Source organism: Oryctolagus cuniculus, chromosome 14 (genome assembly GCF_051225735.1).
Source record: "Oryctolagus cuniculus isolate XC-2025 breed Fujian yellow rabbit chromosome 14, ASM5122573v1, whole genome shotgun sequence".
Taxonomy (NCBI): domain Eukaryota; kingdom Metazoa; phylum Chordata; class Mammalia; order Lagomorpha; family Leporidae; genus Oryctolagus; species Oryctolagus cuniculus.
Window position 1 is genome coordinate 85,489,702 of NC_142880.1, and position 24,302 is coordinate 85,514,003.

General features: G+C 44.9%; 1 protein-coding gene across 1 annotated transcript in view; it reads left to right on the top strand.

The window, feature by feature from the left end:
* Positions 1–10,151: 10,151 nt before the first annotated feature.
* SHISAL2B (shisa like 2B) overlaps positions 10,152–24,302 on the top strand; it is a 29,799-nt gene continuing 15,648 nt past the window's right edge. The window contains exons 1-2 of the mRNA XM_051853723.3: positions 10,152–10,592; positions 16,327–16,484. Coding sequence (XP_051709683.1) covers positions 10,402–10,592; positions 16,327–16,484 — 349 coding nt within the window. The 5' untranslated portion in view covers positions 10,152–10,401. The remainder of the gene's footprint in view (positions 10,593–16,326; positions 16,485–24,302) is intronic.

Here is a 24,302-nt window from a genome sequence, read left to right on the forward strand (position 1 = left end):
TCAGAGATCTTCCATCTGCTGGCTCACTCCCCAGATGGCCACAAGCCAGGGGCCAGGAGCTCCACCCAGGTCTCTCATGATGGTGGCAGGGACCCAAGCACTCAGACCATCCTCTGCTGCTTTCCCAGGCACATTAGCAGGTAGCTGGGTTGGAAGAGGAACAGCCGGGACTCAAACCAGCATTCATATGGGGTGTTGGCATTGCAAGCAGCAGCTTAACCCACTGTCCCACAAAGACAGTCCCTATCTAAGAATTCTTAGCTTTTTTTTTTTTTTCACATATAAAATATAGGGAAAGATGCTCAATTTTTCAAACAGCTACAAAATAAATCAATCATAGAATTTTGTAAGGTTGTCTTTCCAGATTATTTTCCTACCAGAAGACTCTATATAGGTATGGTTTAAAAAACTTATTTTTCTCCTTCTCCAGCTCAGTAATCACTGAAAGTGTTCCAGGCTTGCAGTGACTCAGCATGCGTCTCCCCAGGTTCACCATTCTCGGAGTGAGATGATGTTGCATAAATAGTAATTAAAAACATTTCTTCGCTTCAGATACACCCACTATTTTAGAACTTCAGTCACTTTCCACCTTCCTAATTACCTGCCTTTACTTGAAGGTAAATTCAGGGGGGCACTCAATTTGTGCAAACAAATAAGCACTTTCACCCCCATCAGCTGGGATATCTCTACTGCCTCTGAGAGCCTGGGAGCCCCCTAAGGCTCTGCTGCCTGCGTGGCTCTCAGCGCCGCCTCCACAAAGCCATTGCTCTCAGTGCCGCTGCCAGTATTAGGGCTTCGCCCAGTTTAGGCCGGGTTGTTAGGGCCCTGCAGACGCTTGAATATGGGTAGCAGTGTCTGAGATGACCACCAAAGTTAAAAACACAGAGACTTTGTTCTGGGAGGAGAACAGGAGACGACGCACCCTGCGGCGTGGGAGATGGCACAGCAGCAGTCTCAGGCCCCAGGGCGTGTCCAGAAAATGGGATGGCTCCTCCTCGGAGGAGGAGCACCATTCCCCTGAGCACTCACATTTTGAGACCAGCAGAGTCCACCCCGTAGATTTCCCAGACTCACGTGACCTAGCAGGAAGAGAGGCAGCATCTCTGGCTAAACACTGGTTTAGGTTAGATTCTCTGGCAATACATGTCAAACAGAAACTTGATAGATTGACTAGAAAGTTTGTTCTTAGGAACTGCTATCTCCATGAACCAAAACGAAAAATCCAGATGGATGAGGCTACTTTGTTATGTTTTGTGCTCCTATAGCAGAATACTTGAGATTGGGTGATCTTATTTATTTTATTTGGAAAGCAGAGAGATATCTTCCATGCCTAGGTTCACATCCCAAAAGAGCCTATAACAGCTGTTCTGGCCCAGACCAAAGCCTAGAGCCCAGAACTGTCTGGGTGTCCCCTGTGGGTGGCAGAGACCCAACTATTTGAGCCGTTACTTGCTGCCTTCCAGAGTGCACATTAGTAAGGAGCTAGAAATGGAAGCAGAGTTGAAACCTAAACCCCAGGTCTTTTGATATGGAGATATGGGTCTCAAGAGGCATCTGAATGGCCATACCAAACAACCGCCCCTGGGTAATTTTGAAAGAACAGAAGTCTGTTTCTTATCATTCTAGATCTTGGGAAGTCCATAGTCACGGTCAGACTCGGTGTCTGTATATGTACACATATACAATACAGAATTTTAAAATATAAAGGTGAGTGTCTACTCCTAAGTTATTGGAGGGGTTTGTGAGTAGAAGAGCAAGTATGGCAGAGAAATTAAAACAATCTGGTGTCAGGGTTAAGAAATTCCTACCCTGCCCTCGATGGTCGTGAGACCTGAACCTCTCTGTGCCTCAGCTTTCTTGTCTCTGAAAAGGAGACGATGACAGTCCCAGTCTCCAAGGGCGTTATTGAGGATTCAGTGAGAAAATGTACTGCCTGCCACGTGGAGAGTGACCAGTAAGATCATTAGCCCAAGTTTTGTCTGTATGTGGTTGGACAGTCTGAAGGGAAGGGACAAAGAGCCACTCCGGCTTCGTCTAGGACTGAAGGAAGCCCGTGAGCCGTGAGCCCACAGGTGGGAATACAGACATTAAGTGTCAGATAACCTCCTAAATCACATTGCTTATCTCTGTCAGTGCATCTGGGATTTGTCCACATTCCCCACAGCGCCTGTGCACATTGATGCTGTCTCGCTACCGCTGCTGTCATTCGCCTCGGTGTACCAGCTATAAACATCAATCATGAGCCGGCGCCGTGGCTCAATAGGCTAATCCTCCACCTTGCGGCGCCGGCACACCGGGTTCTAGTCCCGGTTGGGGCGCCGGATTCTGTCCCGGTTGCCCCTCTTCCAGGCCAGCTCTCTGCTATGGCCAGGGAGTGCAGTGGAGGATGGCCCAGGTGCTTGGGCCCTGCACCCCATGGGAGACCAGGAAAAAGCACCTGGCTCCTGGCTCCTGCCAGGATCAGCGCGGTGCGCCGGCTGCAGCGGCGGCCATTGGAGGGTGAACCAGCGGCAAAAGGAAGACCTTTCTCTCTCTGTCTCTCTCTCACTGTCCACTCTGCCTGTCAAAAAAAAAAAAAAAAAAAAAAAAAAAACATCAATCACATGGCTTAGAATCTAATGTGTGATGTGTTAAAGACGCCGCTGTCACTGTAATTCTCTGCAGTGGAAGCCCTGGAGTGAAACGAACGCTGAAAACTCCCTGTGAAAGCTACCAAACCAGGTTTTCCAGCACAGGAACTCTTAGTCTGCACAGCACTCCCTGATTAGCAATCCGAATCACCCTGGCCAGACAGCAGGGTACGCTCCGATTGGCTCACATCATACAAGGTTTCTCTTCTCTCCCTAGTTTATCCACGAGGGAATGTGTTTGTTAGCACTGTCCACTGGAAAGCAATAGAAGAGGTTCCAACTCAAAGTTAAAACCATCAAGGCCGTTAACTGCTCCCAGGACAGCAACTTCATGTTGCGGGCTGACCTTGGGACTCAAGGTTGGAAAAGCACCCATCTTCTTTCTGCCCCTCAACTCTCCATCTGCAGTGTCCTCTGCATCCCAAAGCACATTCCCATCATGGTTCCAGGACGTCTGACTGCCAGCTACATTCAGGCTCCTGTTTCTCTCTGCTCCCAGCAGGAGCAGATGGCTTGTAGCCTGGCATTTGAGGCAAGAGTTTGAAACTCACCCCAACTGGACATGTTTAGGTCAAATGCTTAACCCTTGAAATGATGACTGTTGCTGCTCATTCGCAGGCCAGCCTTGGTATTGGAGTAGTGAAACTAACATATGGATAAGCTTAGACGGGCAGAAGGGAGGAACAGTTGCAGATGGGAAGCGACAGACATTCTTCATAGGGACAATGCAGTTTAGTGTTAGGGGGCTGTGAATTTGGAGTTTTTGTGATCCTAGGTGTGTATTCCCAATGAGTAACTGAGAGCTGTGTTGTGGAAGTTTTTTTTTTAAGATGTATTTGTTTATTTGAAAGGTGGAGTTACAGACAGAGAGAGGGAGAGGGAGAGGGAGAGGGAGAGGGAGAGGGAGAGGGAGAGGGAGAGGGAGATCTTCATCTGCTGGTTCACTCCCCAAATGGCTGCAATGGCCAGGGCTGGGCCAGGCTGAACTCAGGAGCCAGGAGCTTCTTCCAGGTCTCCCATGTGGGTGGCAGGGGCCCAGGAACTTGGGCATCCTCTGCTGCTTTCCCAGGCTCATTAGCAGAAATCTGGATTGGAAGTAGGGCAGCTGGGACTCTTATGGGATGCCGGTACTGCAGGCTGTAGCTTAATCCCCTGCACATCAGTGCCAGCCCCAGTGTGGAAGATTTTCAGAACTTTCTTTTATAAAGAAAAGAGGTTTATTTAGCTCCTCATTTTGGAAATTTGAGGACATGGCATCACCATATGCTTACTTCCGGTCAGACTCTTCTGTCTACATGACAACCTGCAGATGGCATTTTGGTGGGGGCAAGTACAAGAGGGATCAATCTCAAGGTGGGACAGGAAGCCAGAGAAGGAGTTAAGGGCCACGCTTCCTGTTTTTATAACAACCTGCTGTTGAAGGAACTAACGGGACCCCACAAGAGCTATATTAATCTCTTTGTAGGGTGATGTTCCCAATGACCTAATTGCCTCCCATTATGCCCCCTCTCTCACATCAGCACACCGGGGACCAAGCTTCTTCTGCATAAACCATATTCAAACCATAGCCTAACTTAAAACTTATAAATCATGATTTCAGCTTTCTGAGGACCCCTGATTCTTCATATGTTATATTCAGATTCTACTTTACCTACTGATTGCTCAACTCTGTTAGTTTCAAGAAGCAACTTTGAGGCCGTTGCCACTGCTCATTGTGTCCTGGTTGCTCCTCTTCCAGTCCAGCTCTCTGCTGTGGCCCAGGAAGGCAGTGGAGAATGGCCCAAGTCCTTGGACCCTGCATCCACATGGGAGACCAGGAAAAGCACCTGGCTCCTGGCTTCGGATCGGTGCAGGGTACTGGCTGTAGCGGCCATTTGGGGGTGAACCAACAGAAAAAGGAAGACCTTTCTCTCTGTCTCTGCCTGACAAAAATAAATAAATAAATAAAAGAAGCAACTTTGGGGAGAAAAATCCCATGGTTGGGCTTTGAAAACTGCCTAAGACTTTGAAGGAAAAAACAAAGTCGTGGGGCAGGTGTTTTAGCACAGAGGTTGAGATGCTATTTGGGATGCCTGTGTGCCATATCCGAGTGCCTGGGTTCAAAGTCTGGGTCCACTTCTGAGCCAGCTTTCTGCCTTTGTGCACCCTGGGAGGCAACAGAGGATGACACGAGTACTTGGGTCCCTCCCACCCACAGGAGAGACCTAGACTGAGTTCTGGGCTCCTGGCTCCAGCCTGTCCCAGCTAGCTGTTGCGGGCATTTGAGGAATGAACTAGCGGATGGAAGCTCTCTATCATCTCTCTATCTATCTATCTCCTCACCACCACCTCAGCCTTTCAAACAAATAAATCTTACAATATTTTTTAAAAAGAAGAAAATCAGAGTACTTCTTGAATAGAAGAACTTATATGAAGACATTTCTGAATCAGGAAAACACTGCTTTCCCAGAGCAGGAGAGCATGTTAGGGATGAACCAGAGTGAAATCCAACTGGAAAAGCAGAAAAGTAGCATTGAGGAGTGAGGCTTTGGGGACAAGAATCTGCTAAAGGCTTTTGAGCAAAGTACTCATGTGGCCTCCTTCTTTCTGAGCCAAGTTAGCTTCCTTTGAACCCTCATCTTCTGTTACCTGATAGACATTTCCTGCCTCTGATCTCGCTCTCACTCTCTCTGTTCCAGCATGCCAATGCTTGGGTAAATCTTATTAGACTAGAGATTGGTATTAAGGAACAGCTCTCACCTGTGAACCATGTCATTTCCCACTAACTCAAGAAGATATCCCAGCAGTTCTCAGCTGTCTCAATCTCAATATCCCCATTTTATAGAAATGTTTGTTTCTATAGTTCTCTCTTTGCTATCTTAAAATAAAAATCACATGTACCATGATGTATCTACATACCCAATCATTATGCATTGAATTATGTCCTTCACTTTCCACCCCCAAAACTTGTATGTTAAATCTCTACTCCTGGTGCCTCAGAACAGTATTTGGAGACAGGGTTTTTTGTTTTTTTTTTTTCAGGCAGAGTGGACAGTGAGAGAGAGACAGAGAGAAAGGTCTTCCTTTTGCCGTTGGTTCAACCTCCAACGGCTGCTGCGGCCAGCGCGCCGCGGCCGGCGTACCACGCTGATCCGAAGGCAGGAGCCAGGTACTTATCCTGGTCTCCCATGGGATGCAGGGCCCAAGCACTTGGGCCATCCTCCACTGCACTCCCTGGCCACAGCAGAGAGCTGTCCTGGAAGAGGGGCAACCGGGACAGAATCCGGCGCCCCGACCGGGACTAGAACCTGGTGTGCCGGCGCCGCTAGGCGGAGGATTAGCCTAGTGAGCTGCGGCACCAGCCGGGGGCAGGGTTTTTATAGAGGTGACTGAGCTAAAACGAGATTATTAGGGTAGACCCCAATCCAGCATAATTGGTGTTTTTATAAGAAGGGGAAACTCAGACACACCCAGGTACAGTGAGAAGATGATATGGAGAAAACAGTCATCTTCAGGCCAAGGAGACAGGCCTGGAACAGATCCCTCCCTCACAGCCCTAAGGAGTCACCAATCCTGCCAACGTCTTGATCTGACTTGCAGCCCCAGAACTGCCAGACCAATCTGTTTAAGCCACCTGGTCTATGGTACTTTATTACAGTGGTCTTAGCAAGCACATTCATTATATATAATGCCTTTATTATAAAGAAGAAATAAGTTGGAGTGTAATTTACAATAAAATATGTATTTCCATAAGTAGATGTTCAAATACAACTACACCAAAAGATATAATGCTTACACCAATACTGTGCATGCAACAGCTATCCATCATTACAGAATGACAATAGGAATGGCAGCTGTGTGTGAGATTGGCAACATAAACACAAAACCTCGAGTAACATCACCATGGGCGCAAGATTTCCTGAAAGAGTGAACAACTCTTGGTAAAGTTCCAAAGAAAACAAAGAGCAATCTTCCTTCAATTTACATGGTAGCTGCATTCCTGGAAAATTCAATAAATATGTTGTGTTTATTTGAGACACGGGGACAGGTTCTAAGTACCGATCATTATAATGTTACAAACAGTTCTTCAAATTTCCTGTACACGTCTCAGGATGTTGGGACGTCTAGCATCCCTGGCCCATATCCCCTCAATACCTTATTATCGTGACAACTGAAGATACTTCTTTATTTGCAAAATATTTGCTAAGCAGGAATATCAACTTTGTGCAGGATTGCTGAGATACAAGAGGAGAAAGAAAAAGCTGCAGTCTGGGGCTATCTTTTGATGTTGTAGGAGCCCCACCCACTCCCTGTGAGAACATCCTACCTGGATGCAGGCAGCTTGAACCATAGGCAGGCAGGGTCAGGTAAGCCATATGAGTTTTATGAACTGATTGAAAACCACAGCCTTGGCACTGCTGTAAAAGCTTCCCATGTTAAAAGGCTCCTTTGGGGATGGCGCTGTGATGTAGCCGGTGAAGCCACCTGTAGTGCCAGCATCCCATATGGGCGCCAGTTCGAGTCCTGGCTGCTCCACTTCTGATCGGGCTCTCTGCTATGGCCTGGGAAAGCAGTGGAAGATGGCCCAAGTCCTTGGGCCCCTGCACCTTCTTGGGGGGGTCTGGAAGAAGCTCCTGGTTTCAGATCAGCCCAGCTCCAGCCATTGCAGCCATTGGGGAGTGAACCGCCAGTTGGAGGCCCCCCACCCCACCACACCCCACCTCATCCTCTTTGTAACTCTGCCTTTCAAATAAAATAAATCTTTTTTCTTAAAAAAAAAAAAAGGCTCCTTTGTTGGCTTGAGCTTCAGAGGCCTCAAGGTAGAGTCTGCCAGCTGTTGGCATACGTCTCCCTGTGTTTTTGGGGTGCAGAAGGACGATGTGCTGAGATGGCCGTGCCAGCCGCAGAGTCATCCTGACCAACCCCACGCTCATTTCCCTAGGAAGCCCACGGTTCCGGGACAGGCGAGCCTTCCTGGTGGGAGAGGTTCCACCAAAAGCTGTGGTTCTTCACTGAGCCCTCAAGGATGCACCCAGTAGTTTATGCTCCACTCTGCCTGCTACCCAGGCTGTTCCCACGGAATTCGCTCTCAATCCTTTCCACCTTCACCAATCACCAAATTTCTGCCTTGCCGTCTCGTGCTCCACAGAAGACTTTTGTGTATTTCATATACATATATGTGTGTATGTTGTACTGAAGAACTTCCTGCCTTTCTATGGACAAATTCCCTTTTCTCCTGTACAATAGGGGAAGAATGTCCACATGTGCTACCTAGTTCCCCTTCTTTCAAGATCACCTTCTCCGTTGATGAAAGAGCTTCAGTTTTTCCCTTTCAACTGTCTCTACCCCTGACCTGTGTTAGAACCCTTTGTTTGCAGGTAATACCATCCAGCTGGGACATACTTTAGCCAGAAAAATTTCACTTTCAGGAATTGAGGGTGTCTGATGAAACTAAAAGATAGGGCTTCCATGGGCCTCAGGAAAGGACACGGGCAAGCACCACTTCCATCCTTCTTCTCTGCTCCTCTCTGCTGCCAGTTTTTCTATCTTGCAGACCAGCTTCCCCCAGCTTCCCAATCACGTGCTAGAATTTTAATTCCGGGAGCCCCAGCTGACCTTGCTTGGGTTGGATCATCTCCTGGCCAAGTCCATGGCATGACAGGGACAAGATTTACCCTCTGACCTGAAGCACCTAAACAAACAAAATATATGAAACCATAGGTTTTGGGCATAAGTATCAGGTATACAGGGCAGTGATGTCTAAGAAAGGGAAACAGGTGGGGTGAGCCTTAAAATAACCCCAGTCCATTGGAGGCAGGACAAGGAGGGGGACCCATGTGGAGCCCAGTAGCGGTCTCTGAGTTGATAAGGCAGACTTGGGAGTCCAGGGAAGCCATGGTGGCTGTGGCCGGAGGAGGACAGAGTATCAGACATGAGAGCTGGAGAGCAGAGCAGAGAGGGTGAGGGGGTGGAGGGAGGGGCGGGAAAGGAGGAGGCCCAAAGGCAGGAGAGAGAGAGAGAGTATTTGGGGGATCATCAGAACCTTCTGCTGAGAACTGATCAGTGTGTCCCATGGGAGGTAATTACGCAAGGAAAAGAATTACACCTGAAAGGAAGAGTGTGACCAGCCCCAGAAGCTGAGCCTCACAGGCTGGGAGTCCTCTGTGAGCCACAGGCCAGAAAGGCGAGTGAGCTCTGTGATTCATAAGGCAGAGCACTGTGAGCATATGGCCCTGGTAGTCGGGAAGACCTAAGTCCTGAAGTCCTGCCTAACCAAGCTCAGCATGAACCTAAAGGATCTGAGCCATTTCCCAGGAAACTCTGCACCCCAGAACCACGCTCGGGAACGTCGTAGGAACACAACACTGCCCAGCACACAGCAGTGAAATTCATGACATCTGGCATCCAATCAAGCCCCCTGTCCTTAAGAGGACGGAGCAAAGGAGGAGGAAGGAACCATGTTCTAGGTATCTTGGAAATTCTGCAAAAGTTATAGTCTCCCCTTCCCCTCTTAGGGGATTACTGCTCCCTTCTTTTCACAAAGACCTACTGTTTGACTTATCACAAAAAACCTGCATTAACTGTCATTGAAAAAGAATTTGTAGAAGCCTGTGCTGTGGCTCAGAGGGTTAACGCCCTGGCCTGAAGCACCAGCATCCCATATGGGCACTGGTTCGAGACCCGGCTGCTCCTCTTCCCATCCAGCTCTCTGCTAAGGCCTGGGAAAGCAGTAGAAGATGGCCCAAGTCCTTGGGCCCCTGCACCCACGTGAGAGACCTGGAAGAAACTCCTGGCTCCTGGCTTTGGGTTGGTGCAGGTACAGCCAATTGGGGAGTGAACCAGTGGATGGAAGACCTCTCTCTCTGTCTCTACATCTCTCTGTAACTCTCTTTCAAATAAATAAAGTAAATCTTAAAAAAAAAAAAAAGAAAGAAAGAAAGGAAGGAAGAAAGAAAGAAAGAAAGGAAGGAAGGAAGGAAGAAAGAAATTTGTGAACAAACCAAAGGAGAATACAAGAGAGGGGACGAGTCTGTGTCTGACTGAAGGGCTCTGTATTGCCTCTGCCTCTCTTTCTAGAAAATTCTCTCTTGGCCTCCATCTTTTTTGCCTTTCCTTCTCTTTCTAGGTTGTTTACCTGAACACAGAATGCAGCCACAGCAGGTTTGAAAAACACCTATGGCTACTGTTGGGAGAACTTTTTGTTTTCTAACTTTTATTTTAAAGTGGGCAGATTTTAATGCCTCACGTGTTGTCAAAGGAGGAAGGCACCAGTCCCCTCACTCGCGGTCCCATGGCCTTCCACCCCCGCCCACTTGCCCACTGCTGGGGTCAGCCGGCCCCTAAAGACTCTGCCCCGCCCCCGCGGTGTTTGCCTGGCACGCACCTGCCCTGTCTCCGGCAAACAGGACTACAACGTGGATTGCATCTGCCCAGATTACTCATCTGACCCACACCTCCCCTTTCCCTCGGGCGAAGTCTCTGGCGTGGAGTGGGGACATCTGAGGTCTCCCGGCTGTTGACAAAGTGAGGGAAAGTGGCGCGGGCAGCGGGAGAAGAGGTGGAGGAGGGCGGAGAGCGCTAGATAAAAGGACCTCTCGGTAGCGGGCGGCAGCGGCGAGAGCGCAGCGTCCGTGTGCTCCGCGAACCGGAGAGCAGGCGGGCACGAGGAGCCTGGGCGCCCAGATCGCGAGAGGCGAGCCGGGCGGAGCGGGGCGCGGGCGCTGGGGGTGCGGGCCCGCGCGGTCCGAGGGCAGATCGCGGCCTGGCGAGCCCCTGCCAGCATCCGCGCGCGATGAGCGAGGCCAGCCGCCTGTGCTCCGGCTACTACAGCCTCAACCACAGCTTCGTGGAGCCCTTCCAGTGCCCCCGGCACGGCGAGGGCGCCGCGCTGCTCTACTGCTGTGGCTTCGCCGACCTCAAGTACTGCTGCAGCGAGCCGGGCAGCTACTTCCCCTACAAGCACAGCTACATGTGGAGCCTCAGGTGGGCAGGGCGGGAGCCCGCGCGGGCGGCGGCCGGCCGGGACCAGGTGTGCGGAGGCAAAGGAGCCGGGCCACGCCGAGGGCGGGCAGAGCTCCCGAGTCCCCGCGGCTCTCCTTGGTCGGGTCCCTCCTGCAGAATGCGAACCCTCCCCGGGTGGGTGGGTGAGGCTCCAGGGAGAGCAACCTCGCCCGGTTCGGAACTCCTCCCGGGAGCAGGAGCTGAGGACCAGGCGTGCGCTGCCGGAGGGAGAGCGGGTTCCGCTCTGGGCGCACCGGCGTCCGCCTGGGCTGGCCCCGCTCGCTCCCCTCCTGTCTGCGCCCTTGACCCGCCCTGGACCAATACCGGGCAGGCGGCTCTGGGGCAGAGAGAAGAGCAGGTTAGTTAAAGCGCGGGTTTTAATATCTTTTTGGGGGTTTCTTTGATCGTTTGCTGCAAATGAATAGAATAGAAAGGAGGCTCCTTTGGGACTCATTTTAAGGCAGTCTCCAAAGACAAAGAGCATTTTAACACTCTTTGTGGGTGTTAAGGAATAGGCTGTATTCTGTAAAATAGCCAAATGGGAGGGCGGGGGGGGGTGCGCGCGCGCGTGAGCAAGCGTTTGTGTATGCGCGTGCACGAGCCACTGGGCTGTGTAACTGGCCCTCTCCGCTGATCTGACCCCGACCCCAGGGGCAGAGTTTTTAGTGGGCACAATAGCACACTCTTAGAAACTCTTCCTGACATCCCTTTTCTCCACACCTGAGCCATTTGTCCACGGCTCGAAAGTGAAGACTTTTCTTGCTGCTTTTTCCTACGATGGGAATTTTATTTATTCCAATTAGTATTACACAGTCATCTTCATCATGCTGTGCTTTACTCTTCTTTGGCTCCAAAGGACCGCAAACTTTGAACTTGATACTATCATACTGCCTGGAAAAGAAATGGGGTCCCAAGACGGCAGGAAAAACGTTCACTCTTAGATGTTAGGTAGTTGTCTTACAAACTGATTAACTCAGGTCTGGACAAGAGAGGGGAAGGATTCTGCTAGTAGGAGGTAGAGTCTTATTTCTATAAATAATTTCTCTATATCTCTCTCCTAAAATGTGTCACACACGCAAATGAGTACATGTTATTTCTTAAAGCAATAAAAGAAAAAGGAATTTACTGCAAGTGTCAAAAACAAAAATTCTCCAAAGGATTATTTACCTTCCAGTGAGTTCAATTCGGAGGTGTGGTGGACTAGGGCAAGTGTGAGAAGAAATGCCACCAGATCCTTAGTAGACTATTTGGGAGAGAAATCGGTGTTGGTTGCACTGACATATTACTTGGCTTTCTGGTAGAAAAACAACAACATGGTAATCTATCTTGTTAGAGTCTTTGGAGGTGTTAATGATGGCAAAAGCATCTCCAACAGTGACTGACAACTCTTAAATCAAACCCAATTGGAAAACGTGCCTGAGATTCTCAGATCCCCAAATAGTTCCAAGTGACAAGCAGCAGAGAATTTAAAACCTTCCTAAGATTTGTAAGGGCAGAAAGGAGTGAACAGTTTGCTGGGGGGTTCCTTTGGCACTGACAAAATGGATAATGCAGGCCGGCGCTGCGCCTCACTAGGCTAATCCTCCGCCTAGCGGCGCCGGCACACCGGGTTCTAGTCCCGGTTGGGGCGCCGGATTCTGTCCCGGTTGCCCCTCTTCCAGGCCAGCTCTCTGCTGTGGCCAGGGAGTGCAGTGGAGGATGGCCCAAGTGCTTGGGCCCTGCACCCCATGGGAGACCAGGAGAAGCACCTGGCTCCTGGCTTCGGATCAGCGTGGAGCCCCAGCCGCGGAGGCCATTGGAGGGTGAACCAACGGCAAAGGAAGACCTTTCTCTCTGTCTCTCTCTCTCACTGTCCACTCTGCCTGTCAAAAAAAAAAAAAAAAAATGGATAATGCAGCTCATTCCTGGCAAATAGAAAAGCACTGTACCTGGTAGTGCCATGTGGCAAGGTTAAAACTGGGGCTCGGGTGAGTTACTGAGCTCTGAGAACACCATGGGGAAGTAAATTTAGTACAGCTTTGCTCTTCCCCTCCTCCCACCCTTTGCTCTTCACTCCTAATTTAAAGTAGTCTAACTGTGAAAAAATATTCCAGAAGTCACTAACTCTTTTACTGAAATTCCACTGCTACTGGAGAGACACCCAGTCACCGACTACCACCAGATTAAGTGAAGTTTCTAAGAGGAAGAATGGCTGCATTAATGTGATGGCAGCTTCCGATTCTCTTGAGACCTGAAGAGTACCTGCCATATGGTGCATAGTTCTTCCTGTCCTGTGTTTGGCCCTCTCCCATCTTTTCTCCTCCTATACCTCTCTAAATTCTTAGGATTTCCTTTGGAAACCTTCTTCAGGATCTAGGAAAATAGTGTCTGTTGGAAAAGATGATATGTGAGTGGATATCCAGTAAGTATTTGTTGAAATGAGAACTTTAGGAAATTCTAGAGCTCCATTTCTACTCAGAGTATATTATACTTGAGGTTTTGCATTCATAAAGCAATGTTTCCATGGAGTAGAATGGTGAAATTGAAACAGATTGTCAAGATTTCTTAATTTGTACATTGAAAACCCACAATACATGTGAGGGTATTTCAAAAAGTTTATAGAAAGATGGAATTAAAAGGTAAGTTTATTCTGGTGCAAAAAGTTTTGAAAGTCATACTTTTTTTTTTAGAATATGCATTCTCCATTAAAATCTCTCACATGATTGATTTAATTAAATCAACAATTTCAAATTGAGTAAATTTCCTTTTTTTGCTTTGAAAAATTTTTAATAATCAGGTTCTTATTTCAGGAGCCTTTGCAGATGTCTAGCCTCCTGGGAACCTGCTCACCAAATAATACCAAATGGATTAGATTCCCAGGGGTTTGTGTGCAGTGAAATGATCCAAACCCTCTCCGATGCGATCTATAAAGGTCAGCTTTGGTACAAACAAGTATAAACGAGGAGCTGCTAAACATAAGGAGTCTGTCCCCTTAGAAGACAGTGCACTAAATGAGGGAAAAACCTCATGTTTACATATGAGAGCACTTCATAAAGTTTATGGAACAGTGAAATTAAAAGTTTATTTTGGTCCAAAAATATTGAAACACATGCATAGTTTATTCATAATGTGCAATTTCCAAAATGCCTCACCTATAACTCTACACAGACTCTAATCATAAAACAGCCCAGTTTTCATCCATGTATAGGGTGGGCTGACATCTGTAGACCAAGCACATGCATCTCTGGCAGTCCAATCCCACGTGTGTGGCTCGGGAAGGAATCTCTCATTTGGGTGTGATTTCTCTCCTCAAATCAATGATTAGCAGGGTGAGCTCAGCAGCCCTTCACTTTCAATTCTGTTCTTTCTCTAAAAGCAGGGGTCCTTCTAGCACCCCTGGCCAAATTCTCCCTTTCCTCCTCTCTGTTATGGGTCAGATCTGCCAGGGCCCCTGCTCCCAGAAAAGAACAGAAGCTGAAAGGCAAACCAGAAAGAAAATGAAGGAGAAGATTATTGCTTTTTAATGATGCAAAGTTCCAAATTACTACAGGTGGATCAGTCAGCAGCCAATTAATATTTACTTGTATTTATTCAACATTTTCTACAAGCTAACTGCTTAAATACCTTAATACCTGTCTTAAACATTACAGGAAAATCAACAGAAATATCTGCTCTTGAGCAGATTAAAACCTGATAATTGATATTCACACACATAGACACACACACACACAGAGTTCAAGAAGTGCATATATTTGCATATTAGTCTTTTAAGATTTGCTTCCCTCCCCCCCCCCCAGAGCCTTTTCCCATTGAATAGTGCTAAGTCCACAGCCTTATCTAATGCATATTCCTTTTCAAGCACTTAGCCTTATAGGTAACTGCAGCAGAAAATTTATTATAAATTCAGTGCAGAGCAAATACAGTCTATGCATCTTATTTTTAGATAAAAGTACAATGGTTTTTTTTTTCTGTTAATGCCAGAAGTCATTGCCCTTTAGAAGTATAATGCCCGTCTATAAAGGAAAAACTCAGACTGAACATGAACTTCATAATCAGCTTCATAAATTCTGTTGCTTTATCTCAAATCTTCTCTTTTATAATGCCTTGTTGTGGTTTTGTATGTCAGTGAATGGTATCCTGGGGTGAGCATTTGATTCAGTGTTTAAGAAGCCATTTGGGATGCCTACATCCCATATTGGGATGTCTGCATCCACTTTCTATGCAACTTCCTGCTAATACACCCTGGGTCAAGTATGTGGATCTCCACAACTGTGGGAGACTTGGATTGGGTTCCAGGCACCTGCCTTCAACTTGGCTAACCCTGGCTATTGTGGGCGCTTGGAGAGTGAATCTACGGATGGCAGATTCTCTTCTTCTGTCTCTGCCTTTCAAGTAAAGTGAAAATATTTTTTAAAGATTTATTTATTTGAAAATCAGAGTTACAGAGAGGAAGGAAGGAGGGAAGGAGGTGAGAGGAGAGAGAGAGGTACCTTCTATCCACTGGTTCACTCCCCGAGTGGCCACAATGGCCAGGGCAGAGCCAGGCCAAAGCGAGGAGCCAGGAGCTTTTTCTGGCTTTCCCATGTGGATGGCAGGGGCACAAGCACAAACAGAATTGGAGGAAGTATTTGCAAACTATGTATCTGGTAAGTGATTCATATCCAGAATATATATGGAACTCAAGAAACTCAACAACAACAAAAAGTCCAGTTAAGAAATGGGCAGAGGATATAAACAGACATTTTGCAAAGGATGAAATACACATTGCCAATAGACACATGAAAAGATGCTCAGGATCACTAGCCATGAGGGAAATGCAAATAGAACCCACAAAAAAGTATCACCTCACTACAGACAGAATTGCTATCATCCAAAAATCAAAACAAATGCTGATGAGGTTGTGGAGGAGAAGGTACCCTAATACAACGTAGATGGGAATGCAAACTGGTACAACCATCATGGAAAACAGTATGTAGATTCCTCAGAAAACTAAGAATAGATCTACCACATAAGCCAACTATCCCACTCCTGGGACTATATCTAAAGAAAATAAAACCAGCATATGAAAGAGATACTTGCTCTCCCACGTTTTTAGCAGCTTAATTCGCAAAAGCAAAGATATGGAATCAACCTAGATGTCCGTCAACTGATGATTGGATACAGAAAATGCAGTATATATCCATGATGGAATACTCAGTCATAGAAAAGAATTAAATCCTGACACTTGTAACAAAATGGATGCAATTGGAGATCATTATGCCAAGTGAAATAAACCAGACACAGAAAAACAAATATTACTTATTTTATTTGTTCAATCTAGAGTATAAAAATTGTGTAGATGTCGTATCATTTTATATTTAGTTGTATTGTTTCACTGAAGTATACCATGGAAATGACATTATAGTCTTCTTTCCTCATGTTAAAGGATAAAAAAAGAAATGGAGAGGGGTAGTAGTGAGGACTCTTGGCAGTTAACAGTGATGTTTTGTTCTTAATTTGGGTTATAAGTGTGAGCAGAGGAACAAAAATTCATTTACCTGTACACTTATGTGCATTTCTTGGTATGTATGCCATATTTCAATAAAATGTTTAAATTTTAAAAAATGAAAAAGGAGACCTGTAGATTTTAACCATTTACTTCTCAAATATAATTTGTAAGTGATTGAGTACAAGAATTAACAACATTTAAACCCTTTCTTTAGTTTGTGTGACATGATTTTTTTTCCATTATCCTCAGCGTTGGTGCTCTGATTGGACTGGGAATTGCTGCCCTTGTTTTACTTGCCTTTGTCATCAGTGTCTGCGTCCTTTGCTATTTATTTCTATACACGAAGCCTCAGACATTAGACACTGGCCTTAAACTTCAACACCTGGAGGCTCCTTTCACCAGAGAAGGTAATCAGTATTCATTTTTGGTAAGCAATTACCTGGGCTCTGCCCAAAAGAATAACTGGTACCTGAATAGCAAATCATGCTGTTAACAATAAATGCTTTTTAAAATTTCAGTTTATTGTGTGTCTTTGTAAAAATTCACATTGAATTAGGCCTTTATGATAAAATACCTTAGGGGAACTATGCTCAAGGAAAAAGAACAGCAAGCTGTAAATGTTCTCATGAAAATAAAAGCATTGGTCCAATAAATTCCCTTTAATGTTTTCATGTTTCAGTTATCAAGGCATATCCTTTTCAAATTTTTAAGTTTGCTTTTAGATGGGGCCAAATAAGTCAAATGAATAGAGGAACAAAGTATCTGATCATTGATTCTCATTGATGCACTGCTCTAGATTGGTTCATCAGTGGCCAGTTAAAATTTTTTTCTGTGTGCCTAGTGTGTATAGAATTTGGAGGAAGCATATAAGATAATTCATAAGCATATAAAAGAGATAGAAAAACAAATAGAATGCAGTCTTTGCCCTCTGTTGAATAGATTATAAACCAATTAAAATATAGGGGTGTGTGTATACATGTAGTGCAACTATAGACTAGAAAGAAATTTTTATATTTAGTTTATGGAACTGAGTCTAATTCTTTCAGTTATAAAGAGCTGTACAATGCTGTCATAATTATGAAACAGATGTTAAAATATTGTGAATATCAATTTTATTTTGACATACATATAGTTAGAATATATTATAGAATATTAAAGTATTGCCAAACATTTATGAAAATGAAATTAAAAGATAAGTTTATTTTTATGCAAAAAAATTCAAAATCTATGCAGACCAGGGGTCTTAAAAAAGATCATGGAAAATGTATGCTATGAAAATCCTATGCATGTATTTCAAAAATTTTTTGTATCAAAATAAACTTTTGGCCGGCGCCACAGCTCACTAGGCTAATCCTTTGCCTGTGGCACCGGCACCCCGGGTTCTTCCCAGTTGGGGCGCTATTTCTGTCCCGGTTGCCCCTCTTCCAGTCCAGCTTTATGCTGTGGCCCAGGAAGGCAGTGAAGGATGGCCCAAGTGCTTGGGCCCTGCACACTCATGGGAGACCAGGAGGAAGCACCTGACTCCTGGCTTAAGATCGGCACAGCACACCGGCCGTAGTGGACATTTGGGGGGTGAACCAACGGAAGGAAGACCTTTCTACAAAATAAATAAATAAATAAATAAATAAACTTTTAATTTATTTTCACAAACTTTTTCAAGTACCATCATGTGTGTGTGTAAGAGATGCCTATATAATGTTTATATATACAGTTTTGTAGAATACAGAATTTATGTATATAGATTTTAAATGTATTTGTACATATCTGGGGTGACACATAAGTGCTCATTTGCTTTCATTTAAAAAACAGTTAAGACACCAGTTAAGATGCCCAGCTTCAACGCTGGAGCACTTGGATTCCATACGTAGCTCTGACTCCAGACTGCAGCTTCCTGCCAACGCCGATCCTCAGAGTCATCAGTGAGGGCTCGACTAATTGAGCCCCTGCCATCCATGTGGCAACCTGGATTGATTTCCTCGGCAGTTGTATCTGGCATTTAGGAAATCAATCAGCAGATGAGGGTGCACATGGATATCTCTGTCTCTCTCACTCTCACCTTCTCAAATAAATAAGTTTAAAAAATGTAGGGACTGGCATTGTAGTGCAGCAAGCTAAACTGCTACCTACAAGGCTGCTGGAATCCCATTTGAGTCCCACCTACTCCACTTCCAATCCAGCTCCTTGCTAATGCTCCTGGGAACACAGCAGAAGATGGCCCAAGTGCATGGGTCTCTAAGACCCATGTGCAGACTTCCAGGTTCCTGACTTCTGCCTGGCCCAGCCCTGGCCATTGCAGTCATTTGGGGGAGTGAATCTGTGAATGGAAGATTCTCTCTCTCTCTCTTTTCCTTGCTTTCTCTCTTTCATTCTGTCTTTCAAATTAAAAAATAAATTAAATGAAATTCTTTATTTTAAAGTAATCATGGAACATTCTTGTCCAATAATCTATTCTAGCTGAATTCTTTTTTTTTTTTTTTTTTTTTTTTTTTTTTTTTTTTGACAGGCAGAGTTAGACAGTGAAAGAGAGAGACAGAGAGAAAGGTCTTCTTTCTGTTGGTTCACCCCCCAAATGGCCGCCACAGCCGGCGCACTGTGCCATTCCGAAGCCAGGAGCCAGATGCTTCTCCTGGTCTCCCATGTGGGTGCAGGGCCCAGGCACTTGGGCCATCCCCCACTGCCTTCCCGGGCCACAGCAGAGAGCTGGACTGGAAGAGGAGCAACCAGGACAGAACCGGTGCCCCAACCGGGACTAGAACCCAGAGTGCGGTGCCGCAGGCAGAGGATTAGCCTAGTGAGCCGCGGCACTGGCCAATTTTAGCTGAATTCTGAAAGTTAACTATGCTTATATAAAGTACCTGTTCTGTGATGCAGTCAACTGTAGCAATACCATGTGACTGTATTAGGTCTAGTTTCCTTCCCTGTGGAGCAGACCTCTCTCAGAAGGTGTCCTGTGTCACAGGGTAAGGAGCCAAATCTCTTGGGAGCTTCCTTCCTGAAGCACTGCTTGGCTGAGTTGATGGATTGTTAGCTGAATTCAGTCCAAATGACTTACACTGGGTTTCTTCATGAGCAAAGTGTGGATTAGTGATTTCAACTAATCAGATCATATGATCAATTTTTGTTTCAATTGCTTAGATCATTTAAAGTCACAGTCCTTAGATTTTACTGTGCCTGAGAATCACTTAGGGAGCATGAGAAAACACAGATTTCAGGCAGGTAGCATCTCTTCCTGCTTCTGCCCTTGATCCCTTAGTTTCTACTGTCCGCAGAGCAGCCAGAGTGACACTTAAAACCTAAGTCAAGTCATGTCACTCCTCTGCTCAAAACCCTAATCTCTCCCCGTCTCTCAAGGGATAAAGGTTTTCCCATGTTCCACAAGGCCTTCTGTAGTCCACTGTCTCTATTTTTATGTCTCTCATCTCCTTGTGCCTAACTTTTGGTACCTTGAATTTCTTGACTCAGGCTCTTTGCACATGCTGTCAACACTGTCTGGGATGCTCTTCAGAAACCTGCATGACTTACATCTTGAATTTCCTTAAATCTTTACTCAAAAGTCACCTTCCCAATAGTTCTTTCCTGGTCACCTTATCTGCATTTTAACCCTCACACCACCCCCCTTTCAATACTTCAAATCCTTCTCCTGCTTCATTTTCCCCCTAACCACTTACCATTTAACATGCTATACATTTTACTTATCTATGTTTAACTCTTCTCTATTCCAACTAAAAGCTAGGTTCCAGGAAAGTAGGAATTTTTGTCTTGTTTGTTCACAACCCTAGCCCCAGGGCCTAGAACACTTAACAAATATTCCTTGAATGAAATGAATAGACTAGCACTGGGTATCTGTTGTTTGTGATCAAAGGGGCACATTTTGAGAAATGTGGACAAAGTATACATCTCAGCATTACAGTCATCAAACATGTATTGAGTACTTCCTCTATACAATGCACTGTGCTAAATGACAATTGGCTATTTTTCCCAAGGACTATTCCACAATTTTATGGCACGTTGGCTCTGAGAGCCTGGCAGCTGAATTACTTGGCTTGTTGATTTGAGTCTTGTAGTCTTATTGCTTTTTAGCTAAGGAGAGCCACTAATATATTTCTTGTAAAGTTAGATGACACTTCTCTCTTGCAATGAAATAGTCTCTCTCTGTCCTTCTCAAAACAGTCAGTAAATTAATTCAATATACCTTTCCTGAGTGCTTGCTGTGGGGAAGGCAGAATTTTATATGATTAGTGCCTTCCTTCTGCTTTCAAATGTGGCGATTTTTAGCCCTTCAGTTGATTTTAACCAAATCAGACATTGGAAGATAGCCCAAAACAAAACAGGTAATCCAGATATCACTGGAATAGGAAGAGAAAGTGGTTGATATTTGAAAGCACCCCTTAGCAGTGACAATTAAACACTGCTGTACCTTTTGTTTAAAAAGCCCGCTCTATCACAGTGATTCTCCCACCTGACTATAGAAGCCAGTGTTGCAGGTATTGAGAAAACAAGTCTGGGTTTTTATTGCAGCTGAGGAATGTCTTAAAGGCTAGAATAAGCAAATGTTTGCATAATAAATCATGCAGGTAAATATTATGTCAGAAGAAAATTGGTCTCACCAGTTATGGCTCTTTTCTTTCAAGACTATGTATTCTTAAGCGTAAACCTGCTATTACTGTGGACTAATTTTTATAATTGAGACAGTTTTCATTATAGGCAATTTGAATGGCATAAATGGAAACATGTTTTTGGTGCACATACTCAAACTTGAGGCACTAGACTTTTTTTTTCTAAAAACAGCAATAATTTAAGTCTAAAATAGTCAAATAAAGATTATTTCGCTAAGATTTTTTCTTAGTGTATCTCTACTCTTTTGTATTTCATTTTCTTTTTAATGTGCACAATTTAAGGCTTACACATTTTGAATTGATCTTCAAAAAGACAGGTCTCTGGTTGCAATTGTCGACTTTAACTGGACTACCTCCAGGGCTCGCTCTGTACAGGGAATGTTTGCTAAGCAACTGATGGGCTTTTAAACTGCGTCCTATAATGATTTTCTTCTTTTTGTAACTTCTGTGTTTTAGATGATGTGCATTTCAAATGCCATTTTAAAGGAACATCATGGCTTATGAATTGTCCTGTGCAGGACATTCAGTGCCTGGGCCCACACTCCTCAGGGTGAGGGCTAACGTCAAGGATGTGAAGGGATTAAGGGCTAATAGAGGAGCAATTAGAGGGTGGAAGTCTTAGGACCCTGCTTCTTGAACTTTTCCATGGGAGACTCCCTGAAGGTGTGCAAGAAAGGAATTTGTGTCTCCAGAATTCTAAGGGTGAGAGTGGACAGTCCCGTGTTATGCCTTTTGAACATTAAACTATTGGAAGTTTCCCATTTTGTTTTTAAAATGTATGAGAATTTTCAATTTGCATAAAATAATGGCTTGCTTTATTCTAATAACACCTTCTCCCTCTCATAGCTGAGTGAAAATGATGCTCCAGGAAGGTAAGGCTTATTCACCCTGTGGCTTTGTCCTTATCTGGAGCTGTAGAGGAGGCACTACGGGGAGGAGGGGCATTCTTAGAAGCAGAGTTTGCGATATAAATTAGAAGGGCAGAGATGAGTAGAGCAGATTGGCACAAATAAAATAATACAGTTGTATAGGAATAACAAATAACTACAGGCCTGTGTCTGGTGGTCTTTTCTAAAAGCAGAAAGAGGATCAATAAATTAGTAGCAACCCTGGTGGTCTGGGAGGAAAATATAAATTACATGTGCATGACTGACAAAGAAAGCAGTTTTGAAGGTCATGTAATCATTTGTCCTGCCTGTGAGCAAAATGGGACTTGGACAGGCTCTGAACGGTCTGCTGTGTTTCTTCTTAGCAGACATCCTTGTCCCCTTGGAAGGAAAACTTTGCTATCAGTTAATGTGTATGGCAGGAAAACTACAAAATATATAGAGAAACCAACAAACCAAGAAATAATGTCACTCATGATGCCACCATAGAGACAAAACAGAGGTTACCATTGTGGTGAATATTCTTTATGAATTTTTTTCTTAGCATTATAGATACATGTGTTTAATAAAATGGGGGGGAATGGGCCTTGTGCTTTTATTTTTTATTTATTTATTTGTTTATTTATTTATTGACAGGCAGAGTGGACAGTGAGAGAGAGAGATAGAGAAAGGTCTTCCTTTGCCGTTGGTTCACCCTCCAATGGCCGCTGCGGCCGGTGCGCTGCAGCCGGCGCACCGCGCTGATCCCAAGGCAGGAGCCAGGTGCTTCTCCTGGTCTCCTATGGGGTGCAGGGCCCAAGCACTTGGGCCATCCTCCACTGCACTCCCTGGCCACAGCAGAGAGCTGGCCTGGAAGAGGAGCAACCAGGACAGAATCCGGCGCCCCGACCGGGACTAGAACCCGGTGTGCCAGTGCCGCAAGGCGGAGGATTAGCCTAGTGAGCCACGGCGCCGGCCATTGTTTGTTTATTTAAAAGGACAAAAGAGAATCCTATCTGCCGGGTCACCCCCAAATGTCAGGGTTGGGTCAGTTCAAGGCCAGGAGCGGAGAACTTATTCCTGGTCTCCCATGTCAGTGGCAGGGGCCCAAGTACTTGAGTCATCACCTGCTGCCTCCCAGGGCGCACACAAGCAGAAAGCTTGAACCAGGAGCAGGGCCAGGACTCAGTCCCAGGCATTCCAATATGGAATGCAGGTGTCCCAAGTGGCATCTTAACCACCACACCAAACCCCACCCCTGCCATCATTTCCAGTGGTCCTGTTTTAGTACTTTGATGGAGTACAGTGATTTTTAAATTTGGATATAATTTCACACCTCCAGAAAAGTTGGCTAGAGAAATGTAGAGAACATTTGCATGTTTTTTCTAGATTTACTAATGGTCAGTGATTTGCCTCTTCTGCTTTATCATCGACTTTCTCTATATATACAAATGTATTTTCTGAACCATTTGAGGTTAATATGTAACCTTTTAAGCCATCAATATGTCAGTGTGTATTTGCCGAGAACAAAGATTTTTCTCTGCCATAATTACAGTACAGTTATCAAAATCAGGAAATAACCGGTTGAACATCCCTAATTTGAAAGTCTGAAGTCTGAAATTCCCCAAAATCCAAAATCTTGGAGTGCAGATGTGATGCTACTGTGAAAAATTCTACACTTGACAGCATGTGATGGGTTATAGACAAAGCACAAGTGCACTAAAATGTTGTATAAAATTGGCTTCAACTATGTGAATAATGTGCATGTGAAACATAAATGAATTTCATGTTTAGATTTGGGCCCCATACCCAAGATATTTTATTATGTATGTATGTGCACATATTCCAAACTCCAAAAGTCAGAAGTATTTCTAGTACCAAGTATTTCTGACAAGGAATCCTCAACCTGTATAACACTGGTATAGAGTAACCTAATCCAATCTGTAGATCAAATTCAAATTGTGCCAATTTCCTTGATAGCTATTTTTTCTTATCCAGGATCTAATCCAGAATCATATCTTTTGTTTGTTCATCTTATTTCCCTAGTTTTCTTTAATCCTCAGCTTTTCTTTATCTTTCAGGTTCTTGACTTCTTCTGGACATTTTTAAAATGTGAAAGCCAGATATTTTATGCAAAGTCTTTCAATTTATGTTTTCTCCTTTATCCATTTTTGAAAGAAATAACGCTGAAGATATGTCTCAGGCCATCATAGCAGGAAGCAGATAATATTGGTTCATTCCATTATTAGTGACAACAACTTGGGTTACTTGGTTAATGCTGTAGTTGCTGGGTCAATCCATTATGAAGTTACTATGTTTCCCTTTGTGATCACTAAGTAATTTGGGGAGAGGGACATTGGGACTGTAAAATATCCTGTTGGTATCCAAACTTCCCCCAACTCATCAGTAATTCTTTACCATCATGATGCCAGTTGTAACACCGTGACTTTCTGACCTCATTACTCCTTCTATGTTTATTGTTATTTCACCACCAGGAAGAGCTTTCCTTCTCCCCTACTAGTTGACCTGCCTATTTGTGAGACAAAAGACCTTGTACTGAGCAACTGATAAAGTACAAATTCATTTCTATAGCTCTGGGCACTGTAGAAGGTCAAGTTGCCAGCAGATTCAAGGTCTGGTTTGGGCTGCTCTCTTCTTCCAAAGTGGTGTCTTACTACTGTGTTCTCTAGTGATGGAAGGAGTGGAAGGAACAGAAGGTGCTAACTCCTTTGCTCCAGCCTGT